Source organism: Strix uralensis, chromosome 2, assembly GCF_047716275.1.
Source record: "Strix uralensis isolate ZFMK-TIS-50842 chromosome 2, bStrUra1, whole genome shotgun sequence".
NCBI lineage: Eukaryota > Metazoa > Chordata > Aves > Strigiformes > Strigidae > Strix > Strix uralensis.
This window is the reverse complement of record NC_133973.1, coordinates 71803062-71830343: the sequence shown is the minus strand read 5'-3', so window position 1 is coordinate 71830343 and position 27282 is coordinate 71803062. Positions and strand designations below refer to the sequence as shown.

General features: G+C 38.2%; 1 protein-coding gene across 6 annotated transcripts in view; it reads left to right on the top strand.

Annotated features, from left to right (window-relative positions):
* Positions 1 to 27282, top strand: part of ARHGEF7 (Rho guanine nucleotide exchange factor 7) — a 128365-nt gene that overhangs the window by 65032 nt on the left and 36051 nt on the right. For 5 of the 6 annotated variants that reach the window (XM_074859256.1, XM_074859254.1, XM_074859259.1 and 2 more), the window contains 4 exons: positions 3571 to 3659; positions 10354 to 10448; positions 10729 to 10824; positions 19003 to 19125. In XM_074859256.1, the coding sequence (XP_074715357.1) occupies positions 3571 to 3659; positions 10354 to 10448; positions 10729 to 10824; positions 19003 to 19125 (403 nt within the window). Of the gene's footprint in view, positions 1 to 3570; positions 3660 to 7795; positions 7900 to 10353; positions 10449 to 10728; positions 10825 to 19002; positions 19126 to 27282 lie in introns of those variants that run through there. The other variant, XM_074859260.1, reaches the window with a different exon arrangement.

Sequence of the window (27282 nt, the reverse complement as noted above, 5' to 3'; positions counted from 1 at the left end):
ATTGGGTAAATTGGCCTTTTACAGTCACCTAGAAAGGTAGGTGTTTGTAAAGGATAAGATAACTTCATTTTAGAGAGTTTGTTGCATCTTCCGTACTACTTAGGGAAAGGTTACAGAAGCAGCTGCTCGAAGTTGTTTTGGTTCTGCTGAGAATAATTTTTTTGCTGGAAGAATAATGTTAAGAAGTTTGTGCCAACCTCTCTCTCCACCTAAAGATGATCTGTTAAGTGAATTCTATCTGGTTTATCACTAGCCACTGGACACTTCAAAGCATTATCAAGTGTAGGTGAGTACAGTTGAATGTAACACTTTGATCAGGAAAGAAACTGATAGTGGTAACTTACCTCTTGGTTTCGGTCATCAGCTGGATATGGTCTCTTCCAGCACTTGAGCAGATGCTTGTTTGCTTTGGGTTTGATTGTATGCTGTACATGTTTTTGTTGTGGTTTCAGTGTTTATGTTATGGCTTCACATTGTGACTGTGAGAAAAGTAGGGGAGAAGGGAGGAATCTTCTGTATGGGAAAACTTGGTGTCTGGTTCAGGTTGCTGTCTTCCAGTGCTTTGAGAAACAGAGCTCATATGTTGGAGTGGGCAAGGTGCCAGAGTTTGCTAATGATTTGGAAACCTATGGACCTATAAGAGCTGTATATGTTCACAGTATGCTGAATGGGGGTGACACCTGCTTGAAATGTTTAATAATTTGCTATGTATTTGCAAAAGTACTCTAATGTTCTACCATGAAGGATGATAAATAACACTTATCTTTGCTTATGCTAAGAAAGTGGTTTCTTACGTGCAAGATCAGGATTTTCTGTGTAATGCATTGTGCAATAAGCTAATTGCAACAAGACTGTTTCTTATTCCTCCTTATGAAGCAAGGGAGTGCTTGGAGGCAGAATACCAGACGTGATAGACAGCTGGACTGATCTGCTGTGTCTAATTCTGTGTTTCTACAATAGACGTGGCCTTTGCATTTTAAAAGCTGAATGTTGATTATGGCTGTTCAGCAAAATTATTTGAATGTGTGATTTGTAATTTTGTGTGTGTGTGTCCTGTTTTTAAATCTGAATTTGATTGTGTGTCACTGGATAACTGAATCAGCTGGACAGCTGGAAATATAAATGACTATAGATTTCAGAAAAAAATCCCCCACTTTCTTCAGCAGCTTAGGAGAAGAAAAAGGGGAAGAGATGTATTTTCAAACCCTTTAAGATAACAAAGTAACTGGAAGAAGAGACAGATTTATATGACTAGCCAACTTTTTGCAGAATAACAAGGGTCAGACATCTGTATTATGATAAAATTCAGTGACAAGTATTTACCTTTTTCCTTAAATAACTTTTGTTTCTCCTTTCATGCTTTTTGGCACACAATTAATAAACCTTTAGGTGTTCAGTGAACCTGAAAGTCACTAAATTGTAGGATAAGTCAAGAGCTTCTACAGAGAATGAAAGCAAATTACCAAGTTTGTGTAAACTACATCAATTTCATCATTTGGTACAAAGAAACAAATTGTAATTGTCCCATAAATGAGTAGCTGTTCATAGGATATGACTTCAGGTGCTTCTTTCACACTGAGTGTTTGATGACAAATCTGCTTGGGTTTGTGGTTTTGTTCTAAGGGGATGGGAGGAGTCCTGTCACTTTGAATTACTTGGCTGTATAGCATAGTGTGTACGTACTGCGGGGCTGGTGGTTGAGAGCATCAGTTTTCCCAGCTGAGTAACTGCTGGGGCTAACCATTTTTGTGCTGTCGGCTTATAGCTGACTTAGCAGGGGGTGGGTGGGGGATATTAAGCAAAAGGATTTTACTGTCATCTCTGAACATGGTAAGGAGAAATGTTTTTGCCCATGTTTGGCAGTTTTAGGTCCGTATTTTATTTTTAGGTTAGCTTCTTTGAGGGGAGTTCCAGTGCAGTGCAGAGAAAATCCTCTTAAAGGTAATACCACTGTTGTGCTCTTTGGGCCTGAGCTGCTCCTTACGGACTCTCTTAGCTAAAGCCTCAGGCCCCGCCAGCCTGCTGGGAGCTCCTGGCACAGGAGGCGAAAGGGTGGCCTCCATCTGTAGTCAGCTCCCCTGAGATTGGACTGTCCATGGGCTGCAGTTGGGCAGCCTGAAGAACAACTAAATTACCCAGGATACAGTCCAGCAGAGGCTGGTACCACATGGGCTGTTCTGCTTAGGGTGGTGTTTCCCTGGTCAGCTTTACTGTCCATGGGAATTTCCCATAGCTGCCCTTAGCTTGGCTGACTGGGCTTCTCCTGGAAAGGCTGGCCTGTATTTGAGACTTGCATAATTTATTCTTAGTGGCTTGAGGTGTCAGGTAAACTAGAATTAAATTATTCATGTATCTCTGTTAAAATGTGCTTGAAACAGGAGCTTGCTTTTAAAATAAAGGCAAACTTTCAGTAGGTACGTCTTGATGATGCTTTTTTAATATTTTGGGGTGGGTTTTTTTGACAATTTGCCATTTTATTGTTTGGATACAAATTACTCATGCTTATTTGAAATTTGCAAATTAAAAAAAAAAACCAACCAACCAACAAACCAAAACCAAAAAAACCCCAGCCATAATGTCCTGATAATACAGTCTCCCAAGCATTCTCAGTTGTGTGCAAAGTCAAGTGTGAGAGGTCAAAAGGAGATGCTGTAAATCTTACTTGCTGTTTCTCCAGCCTGCAGCATGATGTGCTTTTGGTTTTTCTCTCCCCTCATCTTTGCTCCCCTGTGATGGAGTTAGCGGAATGGTAGAGGTGGGAGGGGAGGCTTTAGGAGTGTGTTTTCTGTGCCTCTCCGTTCTGGGAGTCAGCACTCGGATCACTTTCAGGACTGTTGTTCTGATCTTGCAGACTTATGTTGTCCTTTCAGGAAGAGCATGCATTACTGAGGGGTAGATTCCCTATGGGATTACAGGAAGGATTGTGTTTATTGTTATGATGTACTCTGTTCTCTAGTGCATAAGCATTTTTATTTTTTGCTTCATTAACAGTAAAAGATAATTTGTTTTAAAAGATCATGTTCTGGGATAGACATCTGGTAAGTCACTTCACTACTTGTGTAGTGTTTTGATTCTCTGTTTCAACCAGACTGAGTGTAATGTCCCACCTCTGATACGTTCAGCCTTTGATTGTTCACTTGCCTTTACCGAGTTTATTAAATTGATATTAAAACTTATTATTACTTCAGTTTGAAAGTGTGTGTAGTGTTTGGAAATGCCTTGCTGTTTTTTGGTTTTTGTTTTTTTTTTTTTTAAATTGCAGTCTGTGATAACGTTTTGTTTTTAAACAATAATTCTGGAAAAGCCAATTTTATTAACTGACTTTCTGGTTCCAGGAAAAAGAATGGGAATTTTTCTACTTGCCTTCACTGAGGCTAGAGTTTCATTCATTGTGAACATATGAACCATTTTGATTCTTTACCAATAAATTTAAGCACAAGTATGTACGTTTCTCAGTGAAGCACTATTTTCATTTTATCTCACGATAAATATTTCAAAGCAACTTGTTTGACCTCTAGTGTTGAGCTATAAAATTGCATCCCATTGACCCAAAAATATCTTACATTTCAGAAAAACCGGTCTCCCCCAAATCAGGTACATTGAAGAGTCCACCTAAAGGCTTTGATACGTCTGCAATTAACAAAAGCTATTACAATGTGGTGAGTGATCCTTCTTCCTCCGTGTGAGCTGTTATATACAGTAGAATGTCATTTAACTAAATGCTGTTATCTGTACAAAAAATTTGGCAGTTTTGTCAGAGCCTTAGTGCCAAAACTAGATAGAGGTTTTAGTGAATTCTCATGTAAACAAGATCATTATTAGTTTAATAGAATATTACACATACAGATTCTTAAGCAAAACTAGAGTCTAAAGTAAGTGAATAATGGGAATTTATGTAATATGTTATGCTCATTTTATTTGCTTTGCTAGTTGTTAATTTCCCTTTTCTTCCATATCCCCCAAATATGCAATCGGTCTTCCCCAATTTCTATGAATTAATGAAAATCTGCTGTGTTAAAATGTTTAAGAATATTTTTGTCCTTTTTGTTGAACAAGAGATTGAACATCTTGAAAGAATTTGCCTCCTTTGTCTTCAAGCTTATAAATCAAGCCAATTAACTCGGGGAACCTCTCCCTTACACTGTTGGATAGATTTCACAGCAAAAGGGGTGTAGCCAGAGTCAGCCTTTAACACACCCCCAGGAATTCTTAACCTAGGACTCAGACCTCTTTAGTAGATGCATGTAAGAAACATACCAAACCCTGTCTTTAAACGTGTTGTTGTAACCATTTTGAGAATCCTTTATTTACTGACGGTAGATGCATTGGGAAGTGAAAAGCATCTTACTGTTTTTGTTAACCACTGCTCCCTGCTGGTGTAAAACTAAAACACAAGGTTTCTCTCCCTTTTCTCTGAAGCAGCTGTCATTGTTTTTCATTCTATTTGTCAGTTGTTAGCAGGGATCATAAAGCATTGTTTTATGCTTTTATCTTTTGCGGTTGTGGCATGAATAATGCCAACCACCTGGAAGAACAGAGCAGTTCTGCATATAGTCCCCTAATTGAAAACAATGAAACAATGTCCTGCTCTTCTCCCTGCCTTACCTGGTGCCTCTGTCACTAGCCGTAATTCCATGGTAAAGGGAGGGCTGCAGTTCTTTGGCTATTGTGACAGCAGGTATGGGGTACAGTGGAAAGTACCTGTGCAGGCACACCTTCCTTCAAACTGCAGGAAGTAATGATCTTACTGCGGTACATCCATCAATAAAATACCAGATAGTTTTCCTTTTTATTTTTGTTTTTCACTGTATCTCCTTATAGTTCTTTTTTTTTTTTTTCAAAGTTGCTGTAGTGTGTAGTAGCAAATATGTCTTCTCTATTGTTGTTTAGATGTTAAAACTGATGTTTTCCAGTACAAGTCAACTGAAGTGAATGCAGCAAAGAGAGGATTTAGTTCCTTCACCAGGCAGAAGGCTGGTCTTAAGTTTAATCTATATCTATGTTGATTTTTTAATTAAAAATAAATTGGCAGGTTTCCTGAACACCAGTCATTTAGATTTGGGGGGTTTTGCATTGTTTTTTGTTTGTTGGTTTTTTTTTTTAAGTCAGTGATAAATACATGCCTCATATTTAATCTTATTATTTCCCTGATTTTAATATGATGAAAAATAAGAGTTGAAGCTGTTTAATTTGGGCTTAACTAAAACTCCAGTTTGACTGTGTCCAAAATGAATTAAATCTTATGGTTTTTACTTGTAAAAGTAATACAGGCCATTTTGGGGGGTGATAGTGTACATCAGTGAAAATAATAGAAAGTAAATGTGTGAATTTGCCTAAAATCATAGTTAAGGTGGCTAAGTTATAAAAGGCTATACAATTTTGAAATACCACCTTTGGCTTGTGTGCCTTTTATAATTGTTCCGTGGATAACCTATTATCATAATAATGGAGACTCAAACTGCTATATACTTGGGGAACCAGATAGCCGTAGCTGCCTTTTAAAGTAGTTTAGTTGGAAGAAGAAGAAAAAAAAAAAAAAAAAAAAAAGAGTGAAGCTAGTGACCATCATACCTACTCTTGGAATTAGGTAACATTTCATTTTGCTCAGGTGTGCCTTTCTTGCACTAAACTGATGTAATCAAATTCCCACTGTTTTAACTGGTAGTTAGTTATTAACTGTTGATGACATATTGCAGGGTGGGGTGGGGGGCAGAAATGACCAGTTCATAATAACACATACAGTAAATTAGAGCACTGGCCCTAGAGTGCTATTCCTAAACCTCTCTGCATTGAACTAGATAATTGTCTTGTTTTCACATTTTTCCACAGTGTGACAAATACCCCCAATTTGTTTTTTAAGCTCATCATTTTATTCTTTTTTGTTTAGAGAATGAGAGGCTATGCTGTAGTGTGCACTTTGTTTCAGAGAAGTAAGACTTTACTGCTGTGCCTAAAACCTAAATTAGACATGCTGACATCTAGATTTTCTTGACAAATACTAAGTGCATCTGATGGCAATATAACTATAAAAATAATTATTTTTAATAATTTTTAGTAATTATTTTATATGTAATGATTTTTACATATAGGTAAGACAAACAGCAAACCCATTCACTGAAGTGAAAACAGTTTAACGTGTGAGTTGTTTTTGTTGTGTCTTAATATGTAAGCTGCAGAAGTGGGATTTCCCTGTGCTAGAAGTCTTATTGTTTGTGCTGATAACAAAATTGAGCCCATGCTCAGGTAAAAACAGAACAGCTCCAAATAAACCTTTGGCAACCGACAGCTAAAAGGATGTAGCTCAAGTTAAAGAGTAAGCATTAAAATCTGCGTTAAAGGCTCTCTTGACAACCAAGCATGACTTGAGGCTGGTACTCTGGGACTGCTTGCTATTTTTAATTGTGGCTATCTTCCACCATATGGGTATGTGCTGAGACCCTGTAAACTGCATGATTATTTATTGCTGTTCTTCCTAGGGAAGGATTTGTGCAGATGCAGGCAGCGCCTGTGGGTACATTTGTCGGACTGAGGACAAAATCAGAGGGCGGTTCAGAGGAAGTTCAGAAAGTGGTAGGAGAGGCTCTGCTAATCTCCCTTTCTGGGAAAAGGGCTGGGATAGGCTAAGGGAAAGATGCTTAAGGTAAAGAGGCAACTGCTTTCACTGCTTTCCTCTGGTCTTCACCCCCTTATAAACGTGCTCTTTATTTTTATGGATTCACAGAGCTCCATCTGAAATTCGCAACGCAAATCACATACCTTCTAGTCTCAGTGTACTTTATTAGCTGCACCTTGCACTAGGTGTTGCTGAGAAGACAGAGCACATTTGGTTTATGCTTACATTTTGCCTGGCTCAGGAATGCAGTTTAGTAGAGAATGACTAGTGCTATGTAGTCTTGTCCTCCATAAAATGGTGCAAATCCACAGCAGTGTGTAATATGAACCAGACTTTTGTGATCAAGCACCAAGCATTTTTCACGTAGAAGTAATTTAGTAACCTGTTACTGAAGAAGTGGGCATATTATTGCAGGTCATTCCCTAAGACAGTGCAGGCATTACTCTTGAGTTTTATTTTTATTTGAGATCCCTTGAGAATTTAAAACTTTGTGTCAAAAATAAAATTAGCTTATCTCCACTTACAGGATAGTTGCCTTGAGGTTAAGTAGCTGTTCTAAAAGCAGGTAAAGAAATGGGTAACTTTCTCCATAGTATGAGTATTTGGATGACCTCATTTTTCATTTAAGTGTTTGAAAGGTGATGGAAAATAAGCACTCCTTTTGAGGCCGTAATTTTGGAGCTGGGTCAAGAGTTTGTGTTTACTGAAGCTCATAAAAGTTTTTGAGGACCCTTGAGATATGGTACTTTACATTGCCCCTCTCAAGGGCCTGTTTTAAGGGGTTCATCCGTCAGATTCTCATGATCCAGGAAAATTAGACATTGATCACAATTTTGCTGAAGTATGTGGTATTTCAGTTGAGTGCCATACTACTCCCATAAAATGGGAATGTGCTACAGGATCATGCCCAAGCATAGCTGTGAAATCTGCCTTTTCTCCCTCTGATTTGGAAGGCAATCAGCTTCATGTAGGTCATTTAAAATCCATTTTTGAGTGGTAGTTTTTGCCTTAGGGAGATGGCTGGGGTTTTGTGTGACAGAATTGTTAACCATGCTTGAATTTTCCATGCCGTGTGATTGAGAGAGCTTGTGCTGTATGAGCTCAGTTGTCTGTGCCTGCCATTCATCAGTGTTACGGACTGCAAAAGCTGCCACTTCAATGCTGCTCTTTTGGTACCCGGTCTTATCTGTGCAAATGTTGTTGTGGAGTTGTGGAAACAAGGTCTTCAAGGTCTCATGGGGTCTTGCAGCAGCCAGAACGCGCAGAAAGCAGGAAAGGGAAGAAAGGTGATTATTAGAGCATGCGGGTGAAATGTGGGTATGAGGAATGTAAGGGTGCTCTGGTGCCAAAATAATGAGTTGTAATACTGACTACTTACTGCTTCAAAGCACAGTCCAAGCATTTAATCCTCATAGCTTCTCAGTGAGGTAGGTAAGTCAAGCTGGAAGGATGCAAGATTTTGCAGAACTGATGTTTTAGAGCTATGTAAGCAAGATTATTCTTTTAAAAAGATACTCAAAGTAAAAGAACGTTGTATGCAGTGGAAACTGTATTTGTTGAAAAAAAAAAAAGGTAGATTGAATGTGTTTTGGGAAGCATTTAAAACTATGTGTATATCTACAGTATTGTGTAACACTGAGCTACTAGAATAACAAAACAGTATATGTGTATCTAGTACTCTGCATGGGTTTTGTAGCATCGTTTTATTTATACTTGCATTTATTTTCCTTTATCCAGTAATTTATCAGGTTGCTAATTCCAGTTTTTAAGCTTTCCCATTCTTTTTTTTTTTCCTTCTTCAAGTCTTTTTCCTAGAATACCATATTCTTCATATTGCAAAGAAAATCCTCAAATAAAAATCCAAACTAGCACAGGAAAATAATGGAGTTGCATCCAACATGAAACTAGTTTTATTTCAAGCTTTTCAGACAGCCCTTTATAGCAAAGAATGGAAATAGTCTTTGAGAAAGTGGATCAGTGGTGCAGCCCTTCAAGATCTCTAGCAAATTTGTTAATTTTTATCTTTGAATATCTTTTAATGCTGTTCAGTGCTTCATCGGGACACTGCGTTTTTGTCCTTGGCTTTCAGTCTCCTTTTCCCTACTAATGGCTGTGTAATGACTTCAGGCTGGGAGATTTTTGTAAGAAAAGCCATATTGGAAAAGATTGGTCTTGTATTTGGTTTTGAACCTCGTAGATGCTAAGTACTTTTATAAATTTACATTTTAACAATTGACTTTGCTTTATATATGTGTAAGAAAATATGGGGTTTAATTAGTGTTCTGATAAATGGAAACTTGTTTTTTCATGGTCTAACTGGTCAAAAAAACCTTTGCTTTTTTTTAAATTTGTGTGCCCATATTGCACTTTATGCTGTAGATTCCTAGTTAGTAGCCATAACTTTCCCTGCGATATTCTTCTGTCATAGTGTTTAGCAGAGAATGGAGACATTTTAATCTTCAGTTCAGGATTCAGATTTCCAACAAAAGAATGAACTCAAAAGTGGTCTTTCTCCCTCTCTCCAAATGAATAGAAGCATTCAAGGAATAAGCAGAATCAATGACACCAATGAAAGGAACAGTGAATTCTTAATTGACATACTGAACTATTTAAAGTTATTTCATCAGGTTTGCATTTAGGAATGAATGGCTTTTTTTATTTCCTAAGAAAGAGTATTGACTACAACAGTGAATAATGCACTCAATTACAGTTGTTACTATAAATGCTGAAATGAGATATTACTGTAGGCTTGACAAATATGGCATGTAGCAAAATGAGAAGGTTTGTGGTGTGGCTTATGATCAGTGAATAGCAAAAAGTTTTCAAAGCTGAGCTGTGTTCGTTGAACTACATTTAATTCTGATGATTCTCTTGCTAAAGCATTAACTTTTTGGAGGCAAGAAATAACTCACCAGCTAGAAGCACAATAGAACTTGATGTGAATATATTGGAGGATATCCTAAAGCAGGCTCCCAGGAGATGGCCCAGTAAAATGGTTCTTTGTACATATTTGGGGGTATTCCAGTTGTTCGATTTATATTCAGCCAGAAACAAGTGTGTGCTGTATTTTATAAATTCTTGGCTTTGCATCAGAATATGTTGTAATTTTCTTCATGGTAGTGTATATGATTGCACTCCCAGTGGAAGGTTAGTCAGACCCATTTAAAAAGAATGCGGTAATGCTAATCATATTGCTAAGTAAAGTTGGCAATTACCTGATATTTATAAATCTGTGGATATTTAGACCTTCTAGATAGAACAGCGCATCTGAACAAGTAAACACTTTGCTAGCAAGATTGGTTGTAATTGAGACTGAGAAAATGACACTAATTGTTAATTTCTCTTACAACTTCTATTGGGCTTAACCAACCTGTGATGATCCTTGACTGTTCTGAAGTACATAGGAGGAATAATTACCCCCCTAGCTTTGGAAGAACATCCTGTATAGCTTTCAAATTTTACAGTAAAAGCTTTAAGTGTAGTGAAATTCCTGTTAGCTTACTGTTTTTTTTGTATATGGCTAAAGGATGGCTTATAGTGTGTGTGTGTTGTTTTTTTCCTGTGAATTTCATAGATGCATAGTGTTCAATACTTTCTTATTGATATTTAAATTTTTAATGTGGGAATACTCATTTAAGTTTTTCTAGTGCTAAGTAAATTTTAGTAGGCTTTAAAACTGGTATTGAACATTTTGAAGTATCTCTTAAAAAACACCAATTAGCAACTGTCATTTATTGTAGGTGCTACAAAATATATTAGAAACAGAAAATGAATATGCTAAGGAGCTACAAACAATGCTTTCAAACTACCTGCGACCATTACAAGCCAGTGAAAAGTATGTGAGTTTGTTTTGTTGTTTGAATTAAGCTTGAGATCTCTTGGGTATTGGGGAGGGTTTACATGGTCAAAATTTCAATGTCAGTGTGCATTTTCTTGTGTGGATTGTTTGATTCTTGAAGCAGAGCTTGCTTTTATTCAGTTTGCTTGTTGACTAAAACAGTCTGGTCCTTGATCTAAGAACCAGTAATCATTTTCTTTTAAGGTTGTAGTTTTTATTAAAGCAGAATTAGTCAATAACGGCAAACCTAAACATCTTTTATTTACTTTCGCTCCAGGTTAAACGCAGCAAATACTTCATACTTAATGGGAAACCTGGAAGAAATAAGTTCTTTCCAGCAAATGCTTGTACAGTCTTTAGAAGAATGCACCAAGTAAGTACTATGCATACCAAATACTGTAAAATTCTAACAAGCGAGTATTTTTTTCTTTATTATTTTACTTGTCATGCTATGTTTGACCTAACTTCTGTTCCTCTCACTTTAAGGATAGTTGCTACAACAGTACAGTAAAAGATGTTTGGATAATGCATTGATTGCTTGCGCAGATAGATATTGGCCCTAGGATGTAATTGCAGAGGTAGGAATTTTGACGTAGTTTGAAAACAGTTTATGAATTTCCATGATGCAATTGCATACAGATGGGAAAGTTGTAGGGGAAGTGATGTTTTTTTTTTTTTTAGAGGCATGAATTTTAAGTCTTTTCTTAAAGTAAGAGAAAGAATTGAAGAGAGCTTATGTTGTGATGGAACAGTGGAGGAGGGGTAAGTGACTTGGATGAGGGACGCTGTATGAGAAGGCTTGTGCTTAGTATTCTCCTGTCCTGAACAGTGGTGGTTGCCAAAATATGCTGGGAGAGACGTGCAGGTTAGGCAGAAAGAGCAATCTGAATTAAAAAAAAAATGGCTTCAGTGCCTGTACTACGCCATATAGGAAGCATGAAGCACAGAAAGGAGAAGATGAAGACACTTGTCCTCTTTCCATAGATTAGGCTGAAGTGGCAGCTGGATATGTTTTCAGCTTGTACCTCAGCACTTGTGAGTGTAAGACAAGACAGTTGACCATGTCACATTTGAATTGTCCTAACAATTTTCTAGTGTTGAAACCACTGGAAGTGTAATTCCTGTTTCTAACCTCAATTGTGTCCTTTTACTTGCCTGTGTTCTGGTTTTGTGTGACTGCATGGTGAGCTAAGGCAACTTGTTAATCCAACTCTGCTTATTTTCTGCCAAGTTAATAATTTGAATGGCTACTGAGGGCTTAGACAAGTTTCGGTCTGCTGGGAGTACTTGGCTGTGAGAAGGAATGAATGTCTTGGAGGAGAAAATACCCCTTTGGCAGCAGTGATCTTTCGATCAGCTCAGTGTGTCTTGTTTTGACCTCTCCCTCCTCTCTTCCTCTGAGCTGCTCCCTGTGATGAGGAAGCTTTGTCATGACAGTATAAGCTGTGTCTCCACTAGGCAGTAATGTATGTCTGGGTCTGTTGCTGACTTTGGATCCCACATCCTCCTACTACCTGGCTTCTCTCCCTCTCTTCTGCCTCTAGACAACTTAGACTGGAGAGAATGGAAAGGAGGACACTGTAGGTCAGATAACCATTCAGCAGTGGAATGGAAACATTCTTGAAATGGCCTTTCTCCACGCTGTGCTTGAGAAAGGATATTCTTTCTGTCAAGTTAGACTTGATCAGTTAAGTCTCTAAATTCACGAGAATGACTGTTTGTCCACATATTTAAATGTTTCCATTCTTTTCTTGTCACTGTGCTTTGTTGTCTCAATCTTTTGTTACTATGATTTTGTTTCTCTGCATCAGAAATTAGGGAAATGAAGTACCTTGCATGAACAGACTGTCATCTTTTAAAACCTTTGTTTAAGGTGGTCTTAAAAACAAGAGTGGAAGAACATATGCCTTTAAACAAATATTAATGCAAGCTTTGTTTTAACTTGGTATGTAGGTAATGTGATATCATAATATAGTTGCAAGCTCAGAAAGCTTATTTAGAACTCCTTCCTTGATTTAAAGTCTATTAGAGCACCTTCTCATAACGTCCTTTATTTCTTCCTGCTAAGTGAAATGTTGCTATGTAATAAATTAGGAACATAATGGATGCTAGTAGGTGGGCAGAGGAAGTGATGCCCCAGGGTTATTGAAGAGTTACTGCAAATGTTTTGTGTTATTTTCATTTCATAAATATGCTGGTCATGTCAAGTTGTATTTTCAGTTTAATTTTCATCATAGCGTATTGACTTGAGTGTCCAGCTTCCCCCTGTTTTGAATCTAATCCATCATAATTCCTATCATGTAGAAGAACGCTTGCCCTGCTGCCTTGTTTTTTGTCATTTTGCCATGTTTTTTTGGCTGGTGAACCTGCTCTGTAAACTCAGAGTAGCTCCCGGGCTGAAAATAGATTTATCACTTTATTTTATTTTTGGCAGAGAGCTTACAGTTCCATCATTCAGGCACTTCACAATGCAGGATCCGGTGTGGTGTTTTTTCTAACTTGACATGTCAGAGTGACCAAATGTCAACATCCTGCCAGTTGTAGTGCTGCCAGCCTACCTTGCTTGACAAATTCCTGTTCTTGTATGTGAGTTGAATGTTTTTTGAATTCCACACTCCTCTTGAGTCAGTTTGTCATTTGAGTTTTCTCTTAATAAATCCTGGCGTGTACTTCGGTGACAGAAATTTTCTAGTGCTTTTCTTCTTCTTGCCTACACCTCTTTGACTTATTTAATCACATTGTAAATGTTGGGTTGTGTTTTTTTCAGAACACATAATGCTGCGGTGGGTGCTTTGTGTGTTTTGGGGGAAGCAGTTGTTTGGATGTGATTTGGTTTTAGTTGTGTGCCACCTTCCCACCCTGCCCCCAGCCTTGAAGCTCTTCTGGTGTATTGCTAAAGGTTTGTCCTCTTTGAATTTGTCTGGGTTGGCCTCTATTGCAGTATCACTGTGGTGCTCCTGTGGGCTGCTCCATCTGTCACAGGCCTGGGAACACTTCTTGTCTGTCTGCCTGGATGCAGGGCACCATTGGACAGATTGGTTTGGGCTTACTTCTACCTTTGTGACTTCTCTTGTTCATTTACCAAACACAAGTGGCATATGAAACAAGTCTATCATTGAGAGAGAATCTTCTGTCTGATCTGCTTCAAAACCACTTTTTTTGACTGATCAGCTTCAAGTGCACTTTGTTTTGATGGATGGAAAAGAGCTGTAACTGACAAGGCAGAGAGATGCTGCTGGAGTCTTCAGCTGCAAAAGGGCAGATTTCTGACAGTAAAACAGAAAGAGTGTTCTGTGCTCCAGTCTCTTGAAGACAGAAAGTGGTCCAGTGCTCTAGGTCTCTTTCTAGATCGGTGATCCAGTGCCAAAGATCAGTTCTGCAGTGGCTCACACAGCTGAGGAGTTTCTGAACAAACAAAGTCAGTGTCTGTCAGGTGTTTGCTGGGCTGGTCTAAGTGATCTCTGTTTTTGTAGCAGGAGATCAGACAGATGTCTCCTGCTCCAAAAAATAAATTCTTCCATTCACCTGGGAATAGAAGCTGTCAGTCTATGGCTGTACTTCTCAGTAAGGGGGGGACACGACACACAGGCTGGCTGGTGACACCAGCCTGCATGGACTGCTTAGGTATAATCTCCTCTGTAGCAAATTGGAGGCATTGGCTGTCTTTTAGGTAGTATCACAGACTTCTCTCCCATAGCTGGGTTTTGCCCTCTTTCCCTCGTGTCCCTGCTCTTGCAGTCACACAGTAACTGCATTGTTTATCTTGTTCTGTGTTTGAGTGCAACCAGATACTTCATGTTCTGGGATGATCCTGGAGTGGAATAGGAATTTAAAAAAAAAAAAAGGAGGGGGGGACAGACGGACACGGGGGGGGAGGCCAGGGTGTGAGAGGTAGATTGCTTAAATGTAATCCAAAACTAATCAGTGTTTCAGGTTTGATTTTGGAGTGCAGATACAGATTAAGTCTGTTAAAGGTTTATCCCAGTATCCTCCCTTGCTTTTGGTTATTGTGAGTATCAACAGGAATAAGGCTGTCAACCTTAAGTGAATTTCAACAGTGTCTTCAAATTGTGTAAAACAAACATGCGTATTAACTGATGTCTGAGAGGTAAGGCAAATAGACAAATAGTGAAAGGTATGGTTGTGAAGACAGCATTGAAAATTAGACTGAGGGATTGTGATTAAGTTGAATAGTGCCTCCATTTGGACAAACAGTAGCTCAGAAAGTTGCAAAGTGTTCCCCTTATTTCAGTAACCTTGTTAACTGTGAATCTTCAGGAGGTAGCATCTAATCTTATGTTTCTTCATAAACTGCGTCGGAGTCACTAATCACAATTATCCCTTAATTTTTGCAGACCTTCACTTGTCCTGGGTCTTCTCTGCTATCAGCTTTTAAGTTCAAGACATTCTCTGTACTGACTTCCTGCAAATACAGCACACTTATCATTGATGCTCCAGCTCCTTTGGGAGGTCGAGAGAGGGGCGGGAAATTCTGCTGTTTATCTTTTTGTGGGAGGAGATGGGGAAGAGCAGAAAATGCCACCCAGATAATTGAAAGTTTCCAGTCTGTGGCAGGTTTTGCAGGGGGGGGGTGGGGGGTGAAGGGTGGAGGGAGGCTGGGTGTGAGTGTATAAATATATATAGGCACATAGATTGCTGCATGACACTGTTATGGTAACCACACAGTCAAGTGAAAATTAGGGACATTTGATCTTTTCCTTGCAAAAAGAAAACACACAATGCTGATTATATTTTGTTACCTATTTTTCTTTTAAAATTGCCCCTGTTATTTTGTGTTTAAATTTGTCTGGATTCATCACAGTTTTCACTGCCTTTCCCAGAAAGTTGTAATGTCCACTGACACCAAAACTAAGGCAGATTTCTTCAGAACACACAGGACATAATTAGATATTCTATGTTGTCACTCTTGTCAGCTGCCAGTCTAGCTTTAGTCCCGTTCTGATCACTGGTTTTGAACAGAATCTTATCGTAAGCGTGACTGAGCAACAAGGTATTTTCCTTCTTTCTTTTCTCAAATTATCATGCAGTGGGAACCCATTTTAAGTCTGGAGAAAGAGAACTGATAGTTATTGTATATAACTCCAAGCAGCAGGTAATCTGTTAGGTAGTTTAGATGTAGTCATATGATGATGCCTCTAGTATGTGTACAACAGCAGAGGCTTTGTTATGGTTCTCTTAATTCTGTAAATGAAATTAAAACATTTCTTTGGCCTTTTGTAACTGAAGTTATTATCATTTTTATATATTAATAAATATAATACTGATATGTGATTCCTTTTCCATTAAAGTATCAAATATGGGAAGAATATTGGGATGACAACTTCAGAATAAATTGTAAAATAACTATGGTCTTCATTGAACACACTAATTACTGAAAAGTTTATAGGATGTGGTGATAGGCATTAAATTGGTGTTTTTTCATCAGTTAAAGAAGATATCGATGGTTTATTGTTCCTCTAAAAATAGTAGAACACTTGCAACTAATGCATGAATTAGAAAAGTCAAAGGGGATGAGTTGCCACCCCCTCATAAAGTCTGTTAATTATCTTAATTCAACAAAGAATGTGCAGTATAAAGTTGCAATGCATGTGCAACATGTAGAAGAATAATGTCAGTCTTTCATTCTGCTAAAAGAACAGCAGACTGAGAGGATACAGATGTCTGCTTGGTGCAAACAGCTATAAGTCACTCCCCTCCGCCCCCCCGCACTACGGTATGGAAAGGGAATTTAATCACTTTCAGCAGTGTTTATTGGGGCCTCTTACTATTTAATACTGAGTTATATGCCTTGTGTATGTCTTCAGAGTTTGAGACTTCTGCTGCATCTATTACTTGAGGAATGTATTATTAGCTCATGCTTACATTTATTAAAGGGGACCAGCTGCTAGGCAGGAAATGCTGCTTGGAAAGCTCTAAGAATGGCATTCCTTCAGTATGCTGGGGAATGCCTCTGGTTTTCCCCTAAATACCTGTGAGAGCAGCCACTCTATTGACTTCAGAATTTAAACTTTTCGTGAAAGATAAATAACGATGCCAACAATAAAACGTGGGCCCTAGCCTTTAACGTAAGGAGCGCTGATAATGTGATCAGAGTGTATTTGTCATGATGTGCTAGCTGGGGATTCAGCTGTCATTTTCAGAGTGTCTGTAATGAATGTTGTTTTCAAGTAGGGAAGCGTGTTTCCCACACCTTGTGTTTTGAACACCTATACAGTCAATTTTGACTTCATATTGGGTATGTCTTCCCATGCCATACAGAGGAACTGAACAGCTTAGTAGGAGACAGACATTGTTTTGAAATTTGGGGGAATATTTCTTGGAATCATCTTGGGATGAACTTTCAATCTTAACTACTTTGAGCAAACCCAAGGCAGAGTGGGTCAAGAGGGCTGTGTTTGAGCGGGATGGGAACATCCTCTGCCTGGAGGAGTGACTCTCCTGGAAAGCTGAACAGTTCTTGTCTGCTAGAGTTCACTGGAGCTTCTTTCGCTTTTTCAGAGGGAATGTGCTAAATATTGATGTTTATAGAGACTTCATGCATATGTTCAGGACAATTACAGAAAATCTTGACTTTAAAAAAAAAAAAAAATTTTTAAATAACACCAATATTCTTCCAGAGAGAATTGTTGGAACTAATGTTAGCATGAAACCCTTTGACACTGCTAACAGTATGTGTTGAGTACTTATTGAGAACTTGTCTAGTTTTAGAGCAGTGCAGAATACTGGTTTTAGGAGTAGTTAAAGACCAACTGAAATAGATGATAACAAAATATACTGTTTGTCTTACCTTGCAAGCAGGCTGAAGCAAAGGCTTGGCATATTTATGTTAGGAGATGCAATCTTTATGCAATGAGAGGAAATATATGGAGAAATTGAAACACTTTGTCTCCTTGCACATGTTGTACAGTGGGTTTTGATAAGGTGTCAGGGACAAGCTTGTAGACTAGGACTGCTGAAAACTTAGTGTCCCATCTTCCAGTGAACTGCAGTTGGCTATTGGCCATATCACCTACTGCTGAAGAGGCTTAGTCCTTCAAGTGGGAGTTGCTCTGTATGTAGAAAATACGTGTTTCATCCCTTCTGACACCTTTATGTTATTGTTCACTTGTTTGTCCAATTTATTCTTTCTCACAGAGGAAGCAATCTAGTATGGATGTGTTTGAGTGGGAATGGTGGTATGGTAGCAGTAAGGAAGCATGGCTGATTAGAGTATATGCTTCTTCCCATCAGTTTGTGTTTAACTTGAAAATTATTTTAGATTTTAAAAAAGTATGTGAGTGTGCTTTTATTTGCATCTGAAGTATTCAGCTTAAGGAGATACTAAGAATAAGACTGGAAGAGTTGCATTTTTCTTTTTCTTTTTTTCCCCTGCTTATACAGATGCAAAATCAGAAGTCAGTCTTTTACTTTCTGCTGATTGTACCAGTTCTAAGCTGGTGCCACACAGCCAATTTCAGATATTTATACTCCAGATAATTTCTTAGTGCAATTTGAGATGACAGTTTCTGCTAAAACCTTTTGAAAAATACACTGTGTACGTTCATATTGTCTTTCTTCATATCCTGTTCTCCCTTATTTATGTGAATAAATGTGTGTGTATATTCCTCTGATGAACCTGATCAAAAACGATTAGGTTCAGCAAGACAGTGTGAAAGTAAGCTTTTCTTCTAAACGCTCTTTTGCCAAGTCATCTTTTTTTGCCAAAGTCACTGAAGCTGCTGTTACTTAAGCACCATTTTATGCTAGACAAAATAAGCTCTTCTGAACAGAATTGTGACATTTTCCTTCACTGCTTAGCAAATGTGGTATATTCAAGCATGAAAGTTGAAGAACGTGTGAGTTATAGAAAGTATTTCTGTACTGATGGTGGTAAAGCAGCACTCTTGCCCTGCTTACAAATCAACATAACAAGTGCTTTATAGTCCTTAAAAAGCAAGATGAGTGACAATTGTGTAAAAACAGCCTGTTACTGCACTGTAACTGGCTTCTATTTGTGCTGTTGGAACTTAATATGGTATTTAGATTTTTTAATGAATATTTTAAGTCTCTCATCTCTGCTGGTGTAAGGTAGAGAGAGAGAATCCTGTTGCTACTCCATCCAGTTTTTATCTAAGTGCTGAAATACTGCTTTTAACATTTGGCATGGTATATATAAGTGGATAGTAAACTGTTCTAACCAATAGGTATGTTAATTAAAAATCAAACTCCTGAAGAAGGTACTAATTACCACTAATACTTGAAAAAATTTTGCTGAATGAACATCTTACAGGTATGTGCCATATTCTGCCTGTACTGTGGTGGCGTAATCAGGCCTGATAGTTACAGTGTTGAAGCTGTAAAGAAGGAAGAGAAAGCTGTTCATCGCTGGTCAGTGACAGTAGAAATCTATCTTTTGATTTTATAGAATCAACTAAAACACACAACAACAGAACAGAAACAAACAACTCACCCCACTATACACTGTTTTTCCAGGCTTTAACTTATCTGTGTCAGTATTACAGCAATTTCATCTTTATTACTCTGTTTTTAGGTTGCCTGAAGCTCAGCAGAGGGTTGGAGGATGTTTTCTAAATTTGATGCCGCAAATGAAAAGCTTATACCTTGCATACTGTGCCAACCATCCATCAGCAGTAAATGTTCTCACAGAACACAGGTATGTTTACTTTGCAGTCTTTTAAGTTTGGTACAAAAAAAAAGTGAATAAAATGCACTTGTGTTGTAAAACTGTGATGTCTGTTTGACATGTGTTTGGTATGGTAGAGCTTGTTTAAGGGGAATAAAAAGTAGCTTTTTTTTTTTTCTAAAGACCAAAAAACCCACAACACAAAGCTGTTCTATGTGATCAGGACCAGCTTGTTACTTTCAGCCGTGTTATCAACTACTTGAGAGCAATTTTTTATTTAAAGAAAACATGCTGAACCTGAGTATGTAAAACAAAGTGTACTGTTCGTCATCTTTGTTTAAAAAAATGTTGAGGCCAAAACAAGTTTGTGGAATTATGGCATAATGGACATGACTACTAGTAGATGGTGAATTGTAACTTAGCCTTGTAAAAGACTGTAGATTTGTATGTACTTAACTTTATAATGGTATACCCTTAGCTCTACTTCTGAGTGATATGAAAGGGGTATGAGCTTTTCAAGTTTACAAAATCAGTATCTTCTGTGTGGATGGAGATGTAGATTAGGATGCAGAGTTAACACAATGGAGGTTGCTCAGCTTTGGGACTGACCTTGAATTTGCATAGATGATACCCTTTGTCACCCTGAGGGAAGAGAACTGAGTCCAGAATTTGATTCAAGAAGTCTGCCTTCATAAACTTTCCTGTGTATTCTGATGATCATGTGCTGCAGGAGCTGTTAGTTTGGGGCTATTTATGTTTGCTTGTGGTGCAGGACAGAACGATGACCTTCTCTTGAAGGTTAGACATAGGACAAATTCTAGCAGGATATCTGTTCTTTTTGCTTTTTTTCCCACCTTTTTTTGTCTTGTGATGAATGAAAGTAAAGATACTTTCAATATTCTTAACTCTTCCTAAACAAAGAGGAGCATAATTGCTTTGCTTTTTATAGCATTAGCTTCTTCCAAGAGTTTTGTTTTAACAGCAACACTGTGGCACATTTGTGAGCTTTACTCATAATAGTATAAATTAAAAACCTTCTAGCTACCAAATACTATGAACTATCACATTAATAAGACATGTAACTATGTTCAACCCCACTTGAAAAATCAAGCTGCAAATTCATATTGCAGTATAGGCGGAAGGAAGGTGTGTTTTTATCAGAAGCAATGATGAGTTAAAATGAAACAAGACAGAATATGTTTAAAACTCCCGGATGAAAAGGTGAAAAAGTAAAAACGGTGATCCAAGCCTGTGGGGTTTTTAGTACTTTTAGGCTTAGATTTTTTTGTTTGTTTGTTTGTTTTGTGCCTTTATGCTCTTTCCATACAGAGGTCTGTGGTTTAATCTGTAGATGGAATATGACAAGTGGTAGCAAAGTGATCATCTAGATTTCCTAAGATTTGGGGATATTTGTAAAGGATTATCCTAACTTTGAGAACTCTTGGAAAGCACAGGGAATACATGTCTGAGAAACCGTGATAGAAAAGTAAGGGAGGAAAGCTCTTCTGCAAATGGAGAGAAGCGTTTCTTCTCCTTTGTGTTGCTTTGTGCATAGGTTGTCTTAAGAAAAATTCAGCTTCTGGTCTGTAAAGTCAGCTTGATACCAAATCCTAGTGGAGTCAATATAAGTATCATAGAGCAGTTAAGTAATTTGGATGTGGAAGTAGGTTCAGAGCAATTGTATTGTTCATAAGAGATAGCTCAAGGGGATGTAAGTTGTGATAAATGGCTTTCTGTTTAATGCTATTGTGTTGCCAGGCATGAGTCAACATAAGTGAATCCTGGTTTTTTTAATTACCCCTATTTTATTATTCTAAGCCCTTCAGTTTTGTTGAACACCATTGATGTAGGTAGCAAGTGGCTTGACTAAAAATTCTGTTTGAGACAGCTGCCATGAAGAAATCAGGAGGTGGCTTTAAGCAGTTGTGAACCTTTTTCTCTCAGAATGCCAGAAAGCTTTTAATTACATTGCTTTAAAGGTAGGGGAAAAGAAACTTTTCTGCTGAGAGTAAGAACCGATTGAAGACATGAAGAAAAGGAAAATACTCAGAACTATCTCCTTGTCTGTTTAGTTGAGATGTTTTTAATGTGTAAAAGCATCCCTAGCAAACCTTAATGAAAAAATTACTGTGAGTTTTGAGGATAGTCATGATTGTAATAATAATGAAACGACTACCCTGCAGTGAATACTAGATTAGTATTGGACTGGAATTTTTCAGAGATGTCAAAGACCGAGGTTTAAGACGGTGATGATTTGTTGGCGGTTTTTGCAGTACATTTTTTAGCAGAGGGCCCAAAAGCATTGTATGTGTGTTAATACCAGCAAAAATATGGCAGAGAAATAGATGTTTCCTGAATTCTTGGATTTGAATATGTCATGTTTGTAGCAGCTGTGCTATTCAGTAGTGTTTTAGAGAGAGGAAAAAGGAACAGTCTGGAGTGGTTTGATTTGGAACATAAATTCTTAACTGTCTAGAGCGGATTATTTCTTGCCGTGAACTGTGCACTTCATAAACGGAACACATGTGCATCAACTGTGCTTCTGAAAGCCTCTCTACAAAAAAAACGTAGTAGATAATTTTGTCAGATTCTCATATAGCAAAATCAGTATTGTCTGCAGTTAATTAAGTTCACTTGCTTTTGGTGGGAACCATACCAACAAAAATGAAACAAAAAAAATCTAGCTAATTGCTCTAAGGGAAACTTAAGAAACTTTACCTCTATTTTTATCTTTTTTGTTTTATAAAAGATACTAGTTTTATTATTGTGTTTTTACTGTCACTGACTAAAAACAACTTAAAGGAAATTGGCTATCATTTTTAAGTGTTACCTATATTGTTTCCTTAACCAGTTGGGTCACTGTAACACCAAAATTGTAAGCAGTCATCTGGTTTGATGGACTATTACACATATGAGGGTTTTATATGTCATTTTCTGAAGTATCAGGCGTGCTCTTTGAGCAGTGTTGTAATAGCTGTTAAAATGTCATTGACACCTGGTAAAGACTCTCTGTGTATGTATATGTATAGATAACACCTGATGGTATTAACTTTCTCAGAATAATTTTGGACTTCTAGTGAAAAGTTTCTTTCTTGAATAGCATTTTTGTGAAGTCGATTCTAAATAGCAGTACTTGGGATGGGGCTGGAGGCTTAAAAGAGGCATTCAGTTGTAATGTGACTGTTTCTTTCTTTTAAATGCCATTCAGTCTGAATGCCAGCCTGTGTTTCCTGTTTCTCCTCTTTGTCATTTGCTTCTTGATCATATGTAACAGCAACATGGGGGCTTTTGTTCAATTAGTACAAAATAAGGGTGTGTGTGCATATATATGTTCATATATTTGAGTGTTTATATAAATACACAGTTGGGGGTGAAGGGGGTTAATTGTGTTACTTCATAAGACTATTTTTTTTCATGTTCAAATCTTCAAAGCTGCAAACACCTTTAATTTCCTTAAGTTAATTATTAATAGCCAAACTATTGAAATGCATATCATTAGAGACATGAGTATATGTGAATACACAGAAATGGGAATAAAACCTAATACAGCCCATACTGGAGTTCAGGTTCCAGAGGTGCATGTTTCTGAGGTTGTATTTGCCTCTGCAACAGCAGAGGCACAACAGCAACAAAATCTTTCTTTAAATTTAGGAACAGATTCTCTTCTTGGCTCTACATGTGGCACTGTATGTTTTATCCAGATGTTAGATGTGGTACTCAGCATAATTTTTCCAATTTTATAGTCTTGAAATCTGGTAAGAACTTTTTGTCTGAGGAATTGTTTCAGAGCCAGTGCATATCTTTTCCAGCATTCTTTGTGTGTAATGAATCAAGAAGTTTTAAGAATTAAGTCATTTTTCCTTGTGTCATCATGTTTTGTAATTGTGTCTTAAGCCACTGGCTAGAGCTGAAGAGGTGGAGCTCTCAAGGTACAGCTGGGTGGTGGCTCTTACAGAGATCAGTGTTTTACATGTTTCCACCACTGCCTCTTAGCTTGTTCTCCTCGTTCCCTTCTCTCATTGTGGCTATAGTGCCACTGTACGCGATCCCTATTTTATTTACTTTATCCCATAACAGCCATACCTCTTTGACTGTATTGGTTTCCATTTCTAATATCCCTTAATTTTTCTTGAGAAATCCCAGTTTAAATCCAAGGGTAGGTGATCCAATACCATAATGTCGTGGTGTTTTTGGAGAGAATTTTGCTAGCTGGTGAGAGCAGGACTGCCTTGAGTACATAGTGCTTAGTCAAAGTAGCATTGATTGCTGTGTGCGCTTCTGATCATAGACATATGTTTGCTTTCCAAGAGAGGAAACAGGATGAGCAACCTAAGGCATGAAAGAATGAGTTACCCTCAAATAAATTTAAAAATCCAGTTGGATACAAAGTACAGAAATGGATAATGGCAGTGGAGTATGGACTCCCAGGAACATGAGATGTTATACCTGGGGAAGATCATGAGACACGAAGTTCGGTGCAAGGGAAAACTCCAGCAAAGAAAAAGAAGAGGCAAAAGCTACGACTGGGACTTTGTGGACTGTATCCCAAATGACTAGAGGAACGATATTTGGGTATAGAACTCACTGAAGGGTGGATAGTATAATGATAAAGTCTAACAGGCCCGGCCCCACTAATCAGTGGACATAAAACTCTTCTGAAGAAATACAGAGAGTACAGTTCCAATGTCATCAACACTATGTAATTACTGGGGGGGGGGGGGGGGGGGGGGGGAGGGAGAGTTTTTAAGCTTTTTTACTTTGTTTAAACAACACCGTGTTTATTTTAAAACAAAATGGAAGAAAAATGTTTCCAAAAGAAAATTTAATTTGATGAAAAAGGCAGCCAAAAATTAGTAATATATGCCTGCTTTATTTTTTTAGTATTGTAAAGTGGCAAGTGTTCAGCCAGTTCTCAGCTGTAAGAAAGTTATTCACAAAATCTTTGCTTGTTCAAACGTTAATTTTGCTAGATTCTTCTGTTATCTTAGCATATTCTACACTTGCATCACAGACCTAGCAGTATGGATAAAATTTGTGGAACTGGAACATCACAATTACTCCGAGTAACTGGAATACAGATCAGCTTGAGTCAGAAAACTCTTTGTGCCTCCCCCACTTCGGTGCATCCCTGAGCCTGCAAGTGTGCAGGCTGATGTCATACACCAAGCAACAGTCTCCGGGAGAGGAGCTTGACTGGGAAGTTTAGCACTAGGAAATTAAAAGCTGCAGTTGAGGGGTTGCTGAGCCAAGCTGTGCCACAACGCTCTCAAAATGCGGTGCCTGTGTGCAGTCCTCAGACCCCTCAGCAGTGATAGCTCATGCTCCATCTATTACAAACAGAGACCTACTTCAGAAGTGTAAGTTGTGATTTTAAATGTATGCATTTTAGTTCCTGGATGTGCTTTGCTCGAGTTTAAATGGCTCTTTTTTTTCCCCCTTCTGTTACTGTAGGCACATCTGAACTTGTTTTCTTCCCTCCCCCCAGTCTGATTTGCAGCTTTTGAGGCAGCTGTACTAAGAAAGATTTGAATATATTAATAGGGCTTAAAGACACTTTTCATGGTGTTCTTTAAAATATCTCAAGTTGTGAACTGTCTAGTCTGGAGTAGGGAGAACTCTTCAGCTCAAGATTTCAAGATAGATGCATGAAGCACAGCACTTTTGTGTGTTTCTCTGCATTTTATTCTGTAAAATGATGCAAATAGTGAATTCAAATCTCAGCTGCCCCTTTCTGAAAAGCTACTTATTTAGGCAGTTGTGACTAAGTTGGTGATTTCATCATTAAGAAGTTTTTCATGTTCAGCTAAATGATACCTTTTTTAAAAAATTCTATTTAGCTGTGGGCTGGAGTTTTATTTAGTGTATACTGCCTAGGAGAATGTGGTACTTGCAGGCATCAATTGAAATAGTGACATGAAAGAGCCATTGTCTTTGGCAAAGCAGCTTCACTCTTAATGACACTGACTTTTAAGCTGCTATTAATTAAAAACTAGTTGTGAACTGTTGTTATATTTAAACAGTATTTTAACCCACCCATATTTTATTGAAAGTAAACCTTTCCATTATGGTCTGTATTGTATTTGTCCTTTGTGAATAAATGAAGGATGCTCACTTTAGGATTTGAGCTAAGGTAATGTCCATTTTGTCAGATATTTTAGGTCCACGAAGCTGCAGAGGTAGTAGGTTGGTTTAGCGTGAGTAGACTACTAACAGGGTCTGCACAATGAAACTGCTCACACAAAATTTTGGGTATTGTATTAAGAGTGTGCGTGTGTTCATACTAGAGTTTGAACAAGCTGACATGTCAAAACTTGTCAGAGGGAAGCACAGAAGTGTGTGAAAGAAAACACTGTCCTCTTGGGAATGTTGGGAGGAAAACTACGTCATTCAATTTTAATTACACCTATTAACACTGCTCCATGGAAAAGGCTTCCTGATGATGCCATTGCTAAGCGTGTTTTTCAGGACTTTGTGTACATTTCAACTGAGCTGAGGTTTAAACTTGCTCTGTAGGTTCCTATACTGTGATTAAGTAAAAAAGAGGTGATAAACAATGGAGTATCTTATGTCGAAGAGCCCGGAATGGCCTCGAACCTGCTGCAACATTGTGTAACCACAGTGTGTTTAAAGGCATTGCAGAGTAGACAGCGAAAACAAGATAATACCTAGTTTTTATTTTAGGTTTTCAAGCAGTCGATTTTAATTCAGGCTACAGTGAGTTTTTTCCCGTTCTCTCACACGTCTATTTCATAATGCTGAAGTCGGGAAGAAATGGAACAGTGATAATGACAGTTAGAAATGTGAATGTGGGTGAAATGGTAACCAATGTTCCTCCTACTGTAGAGGCATTAAATTAAAAAATAAAGAGGGGGGAAGCATAAGCATTATGTTCGTGGATAGCTCACCAAATACCACTTATATAATCCATTTGTATGCACCCAGCAGCATGGAGATGGCCAAAGTAATTAGGAATGGAGGGGTTTGCCTCCTTGCAATCTGAAGGCAAAAATGAGCACTGTTCAGAACAATGTTAAATTGAATAGCCTGTGGTATTTGCAATTGGCATGTCCTGTAGAACATACTGCTGTGGTGGGGAGAAAAGAGAAGCTGCATAGGTATGTGTGTGGATTGTGCTGCCTGAAATGGAGAAGAATAGCAGATAATGTGAATAGTTGATAAAGTTAGGCAGCAGGGACTGTGTGTCTGACTGAAGCAAACAAAATGCAAAGAATGAGTTTAAACAGTTACTTCTTGTTGGTTCTTGTAGCAAGTGTCTTTTTAAAAATAAAAGAGATGAAGATACTTATCAAGTACCATATGTAAACTAACTTCCTGATGCTGACATGGGAGGGGGGGGTGGGGGGGGGGGGGGTGTGCTTACAGGGAGAATTGATGAATAAAATAAGAAAAGCAGTGGTGTGCACATGATCAGTGTCATATACACAGTGAATTGAAATTTAAAACCACTGAGTGCCTTCTGACAGAAGGGCTTTCACAGGTGAACTTTGAAAAAGCTTCCTGTGGAAACTGGGTGCATGCTGTACCTTCATTTGTCTGCCTCATCACCTTGCTGGAAACAGCTTCTTCCCTTTCAGCTGAGTCAGGAGTAGAGGATGTGCCACCACACTGTAGCCATGCAGCTTAACGTTTCCATGAATTAGCCTGAATCCTTGATGAACAAGTAGCTAGTAGCACTGTAAAACCAAAACATGAGTCAAAATCCTTAGTCTTGTTTAGGGTGCCACCAGAATCAGTTGTAAAGTTCTGAAGTTGGTGTGATTTCTATGCTGAGTAATGGCTGTGAATAAGAAAGCGTAAGGCAAGGTAGATCTTCAGGCTCTAGGTATTCAGAGCTGGCCAGCTTTATTTCTTGAATCTAAATGTAAGCTAGAAAAGTACTCAGGTTTATCTGTGTTGCATTATTATATTTTTTTTTTATGCAGGGTACTGTAGGAGGTTTTTCAGTGGGTTTTAATTTTGGCTAAAACCTGATCATGTCACAAGCTGATTTTTAGGAGGCCTGGAGCTGCTGATGCATGTTGCTTGAGAGGGATGTAACAGGGTCTGCCTGGGGCAGCTGTGGACATTCTCAAGTGTGCCCAGCCCTTTTCTTTGCATCTTCAAAATGCAAAGCAGGTGCTGGGAAATCACCTCACCTGCTTTCTTGACTCTGAGTACAGCAGAAAT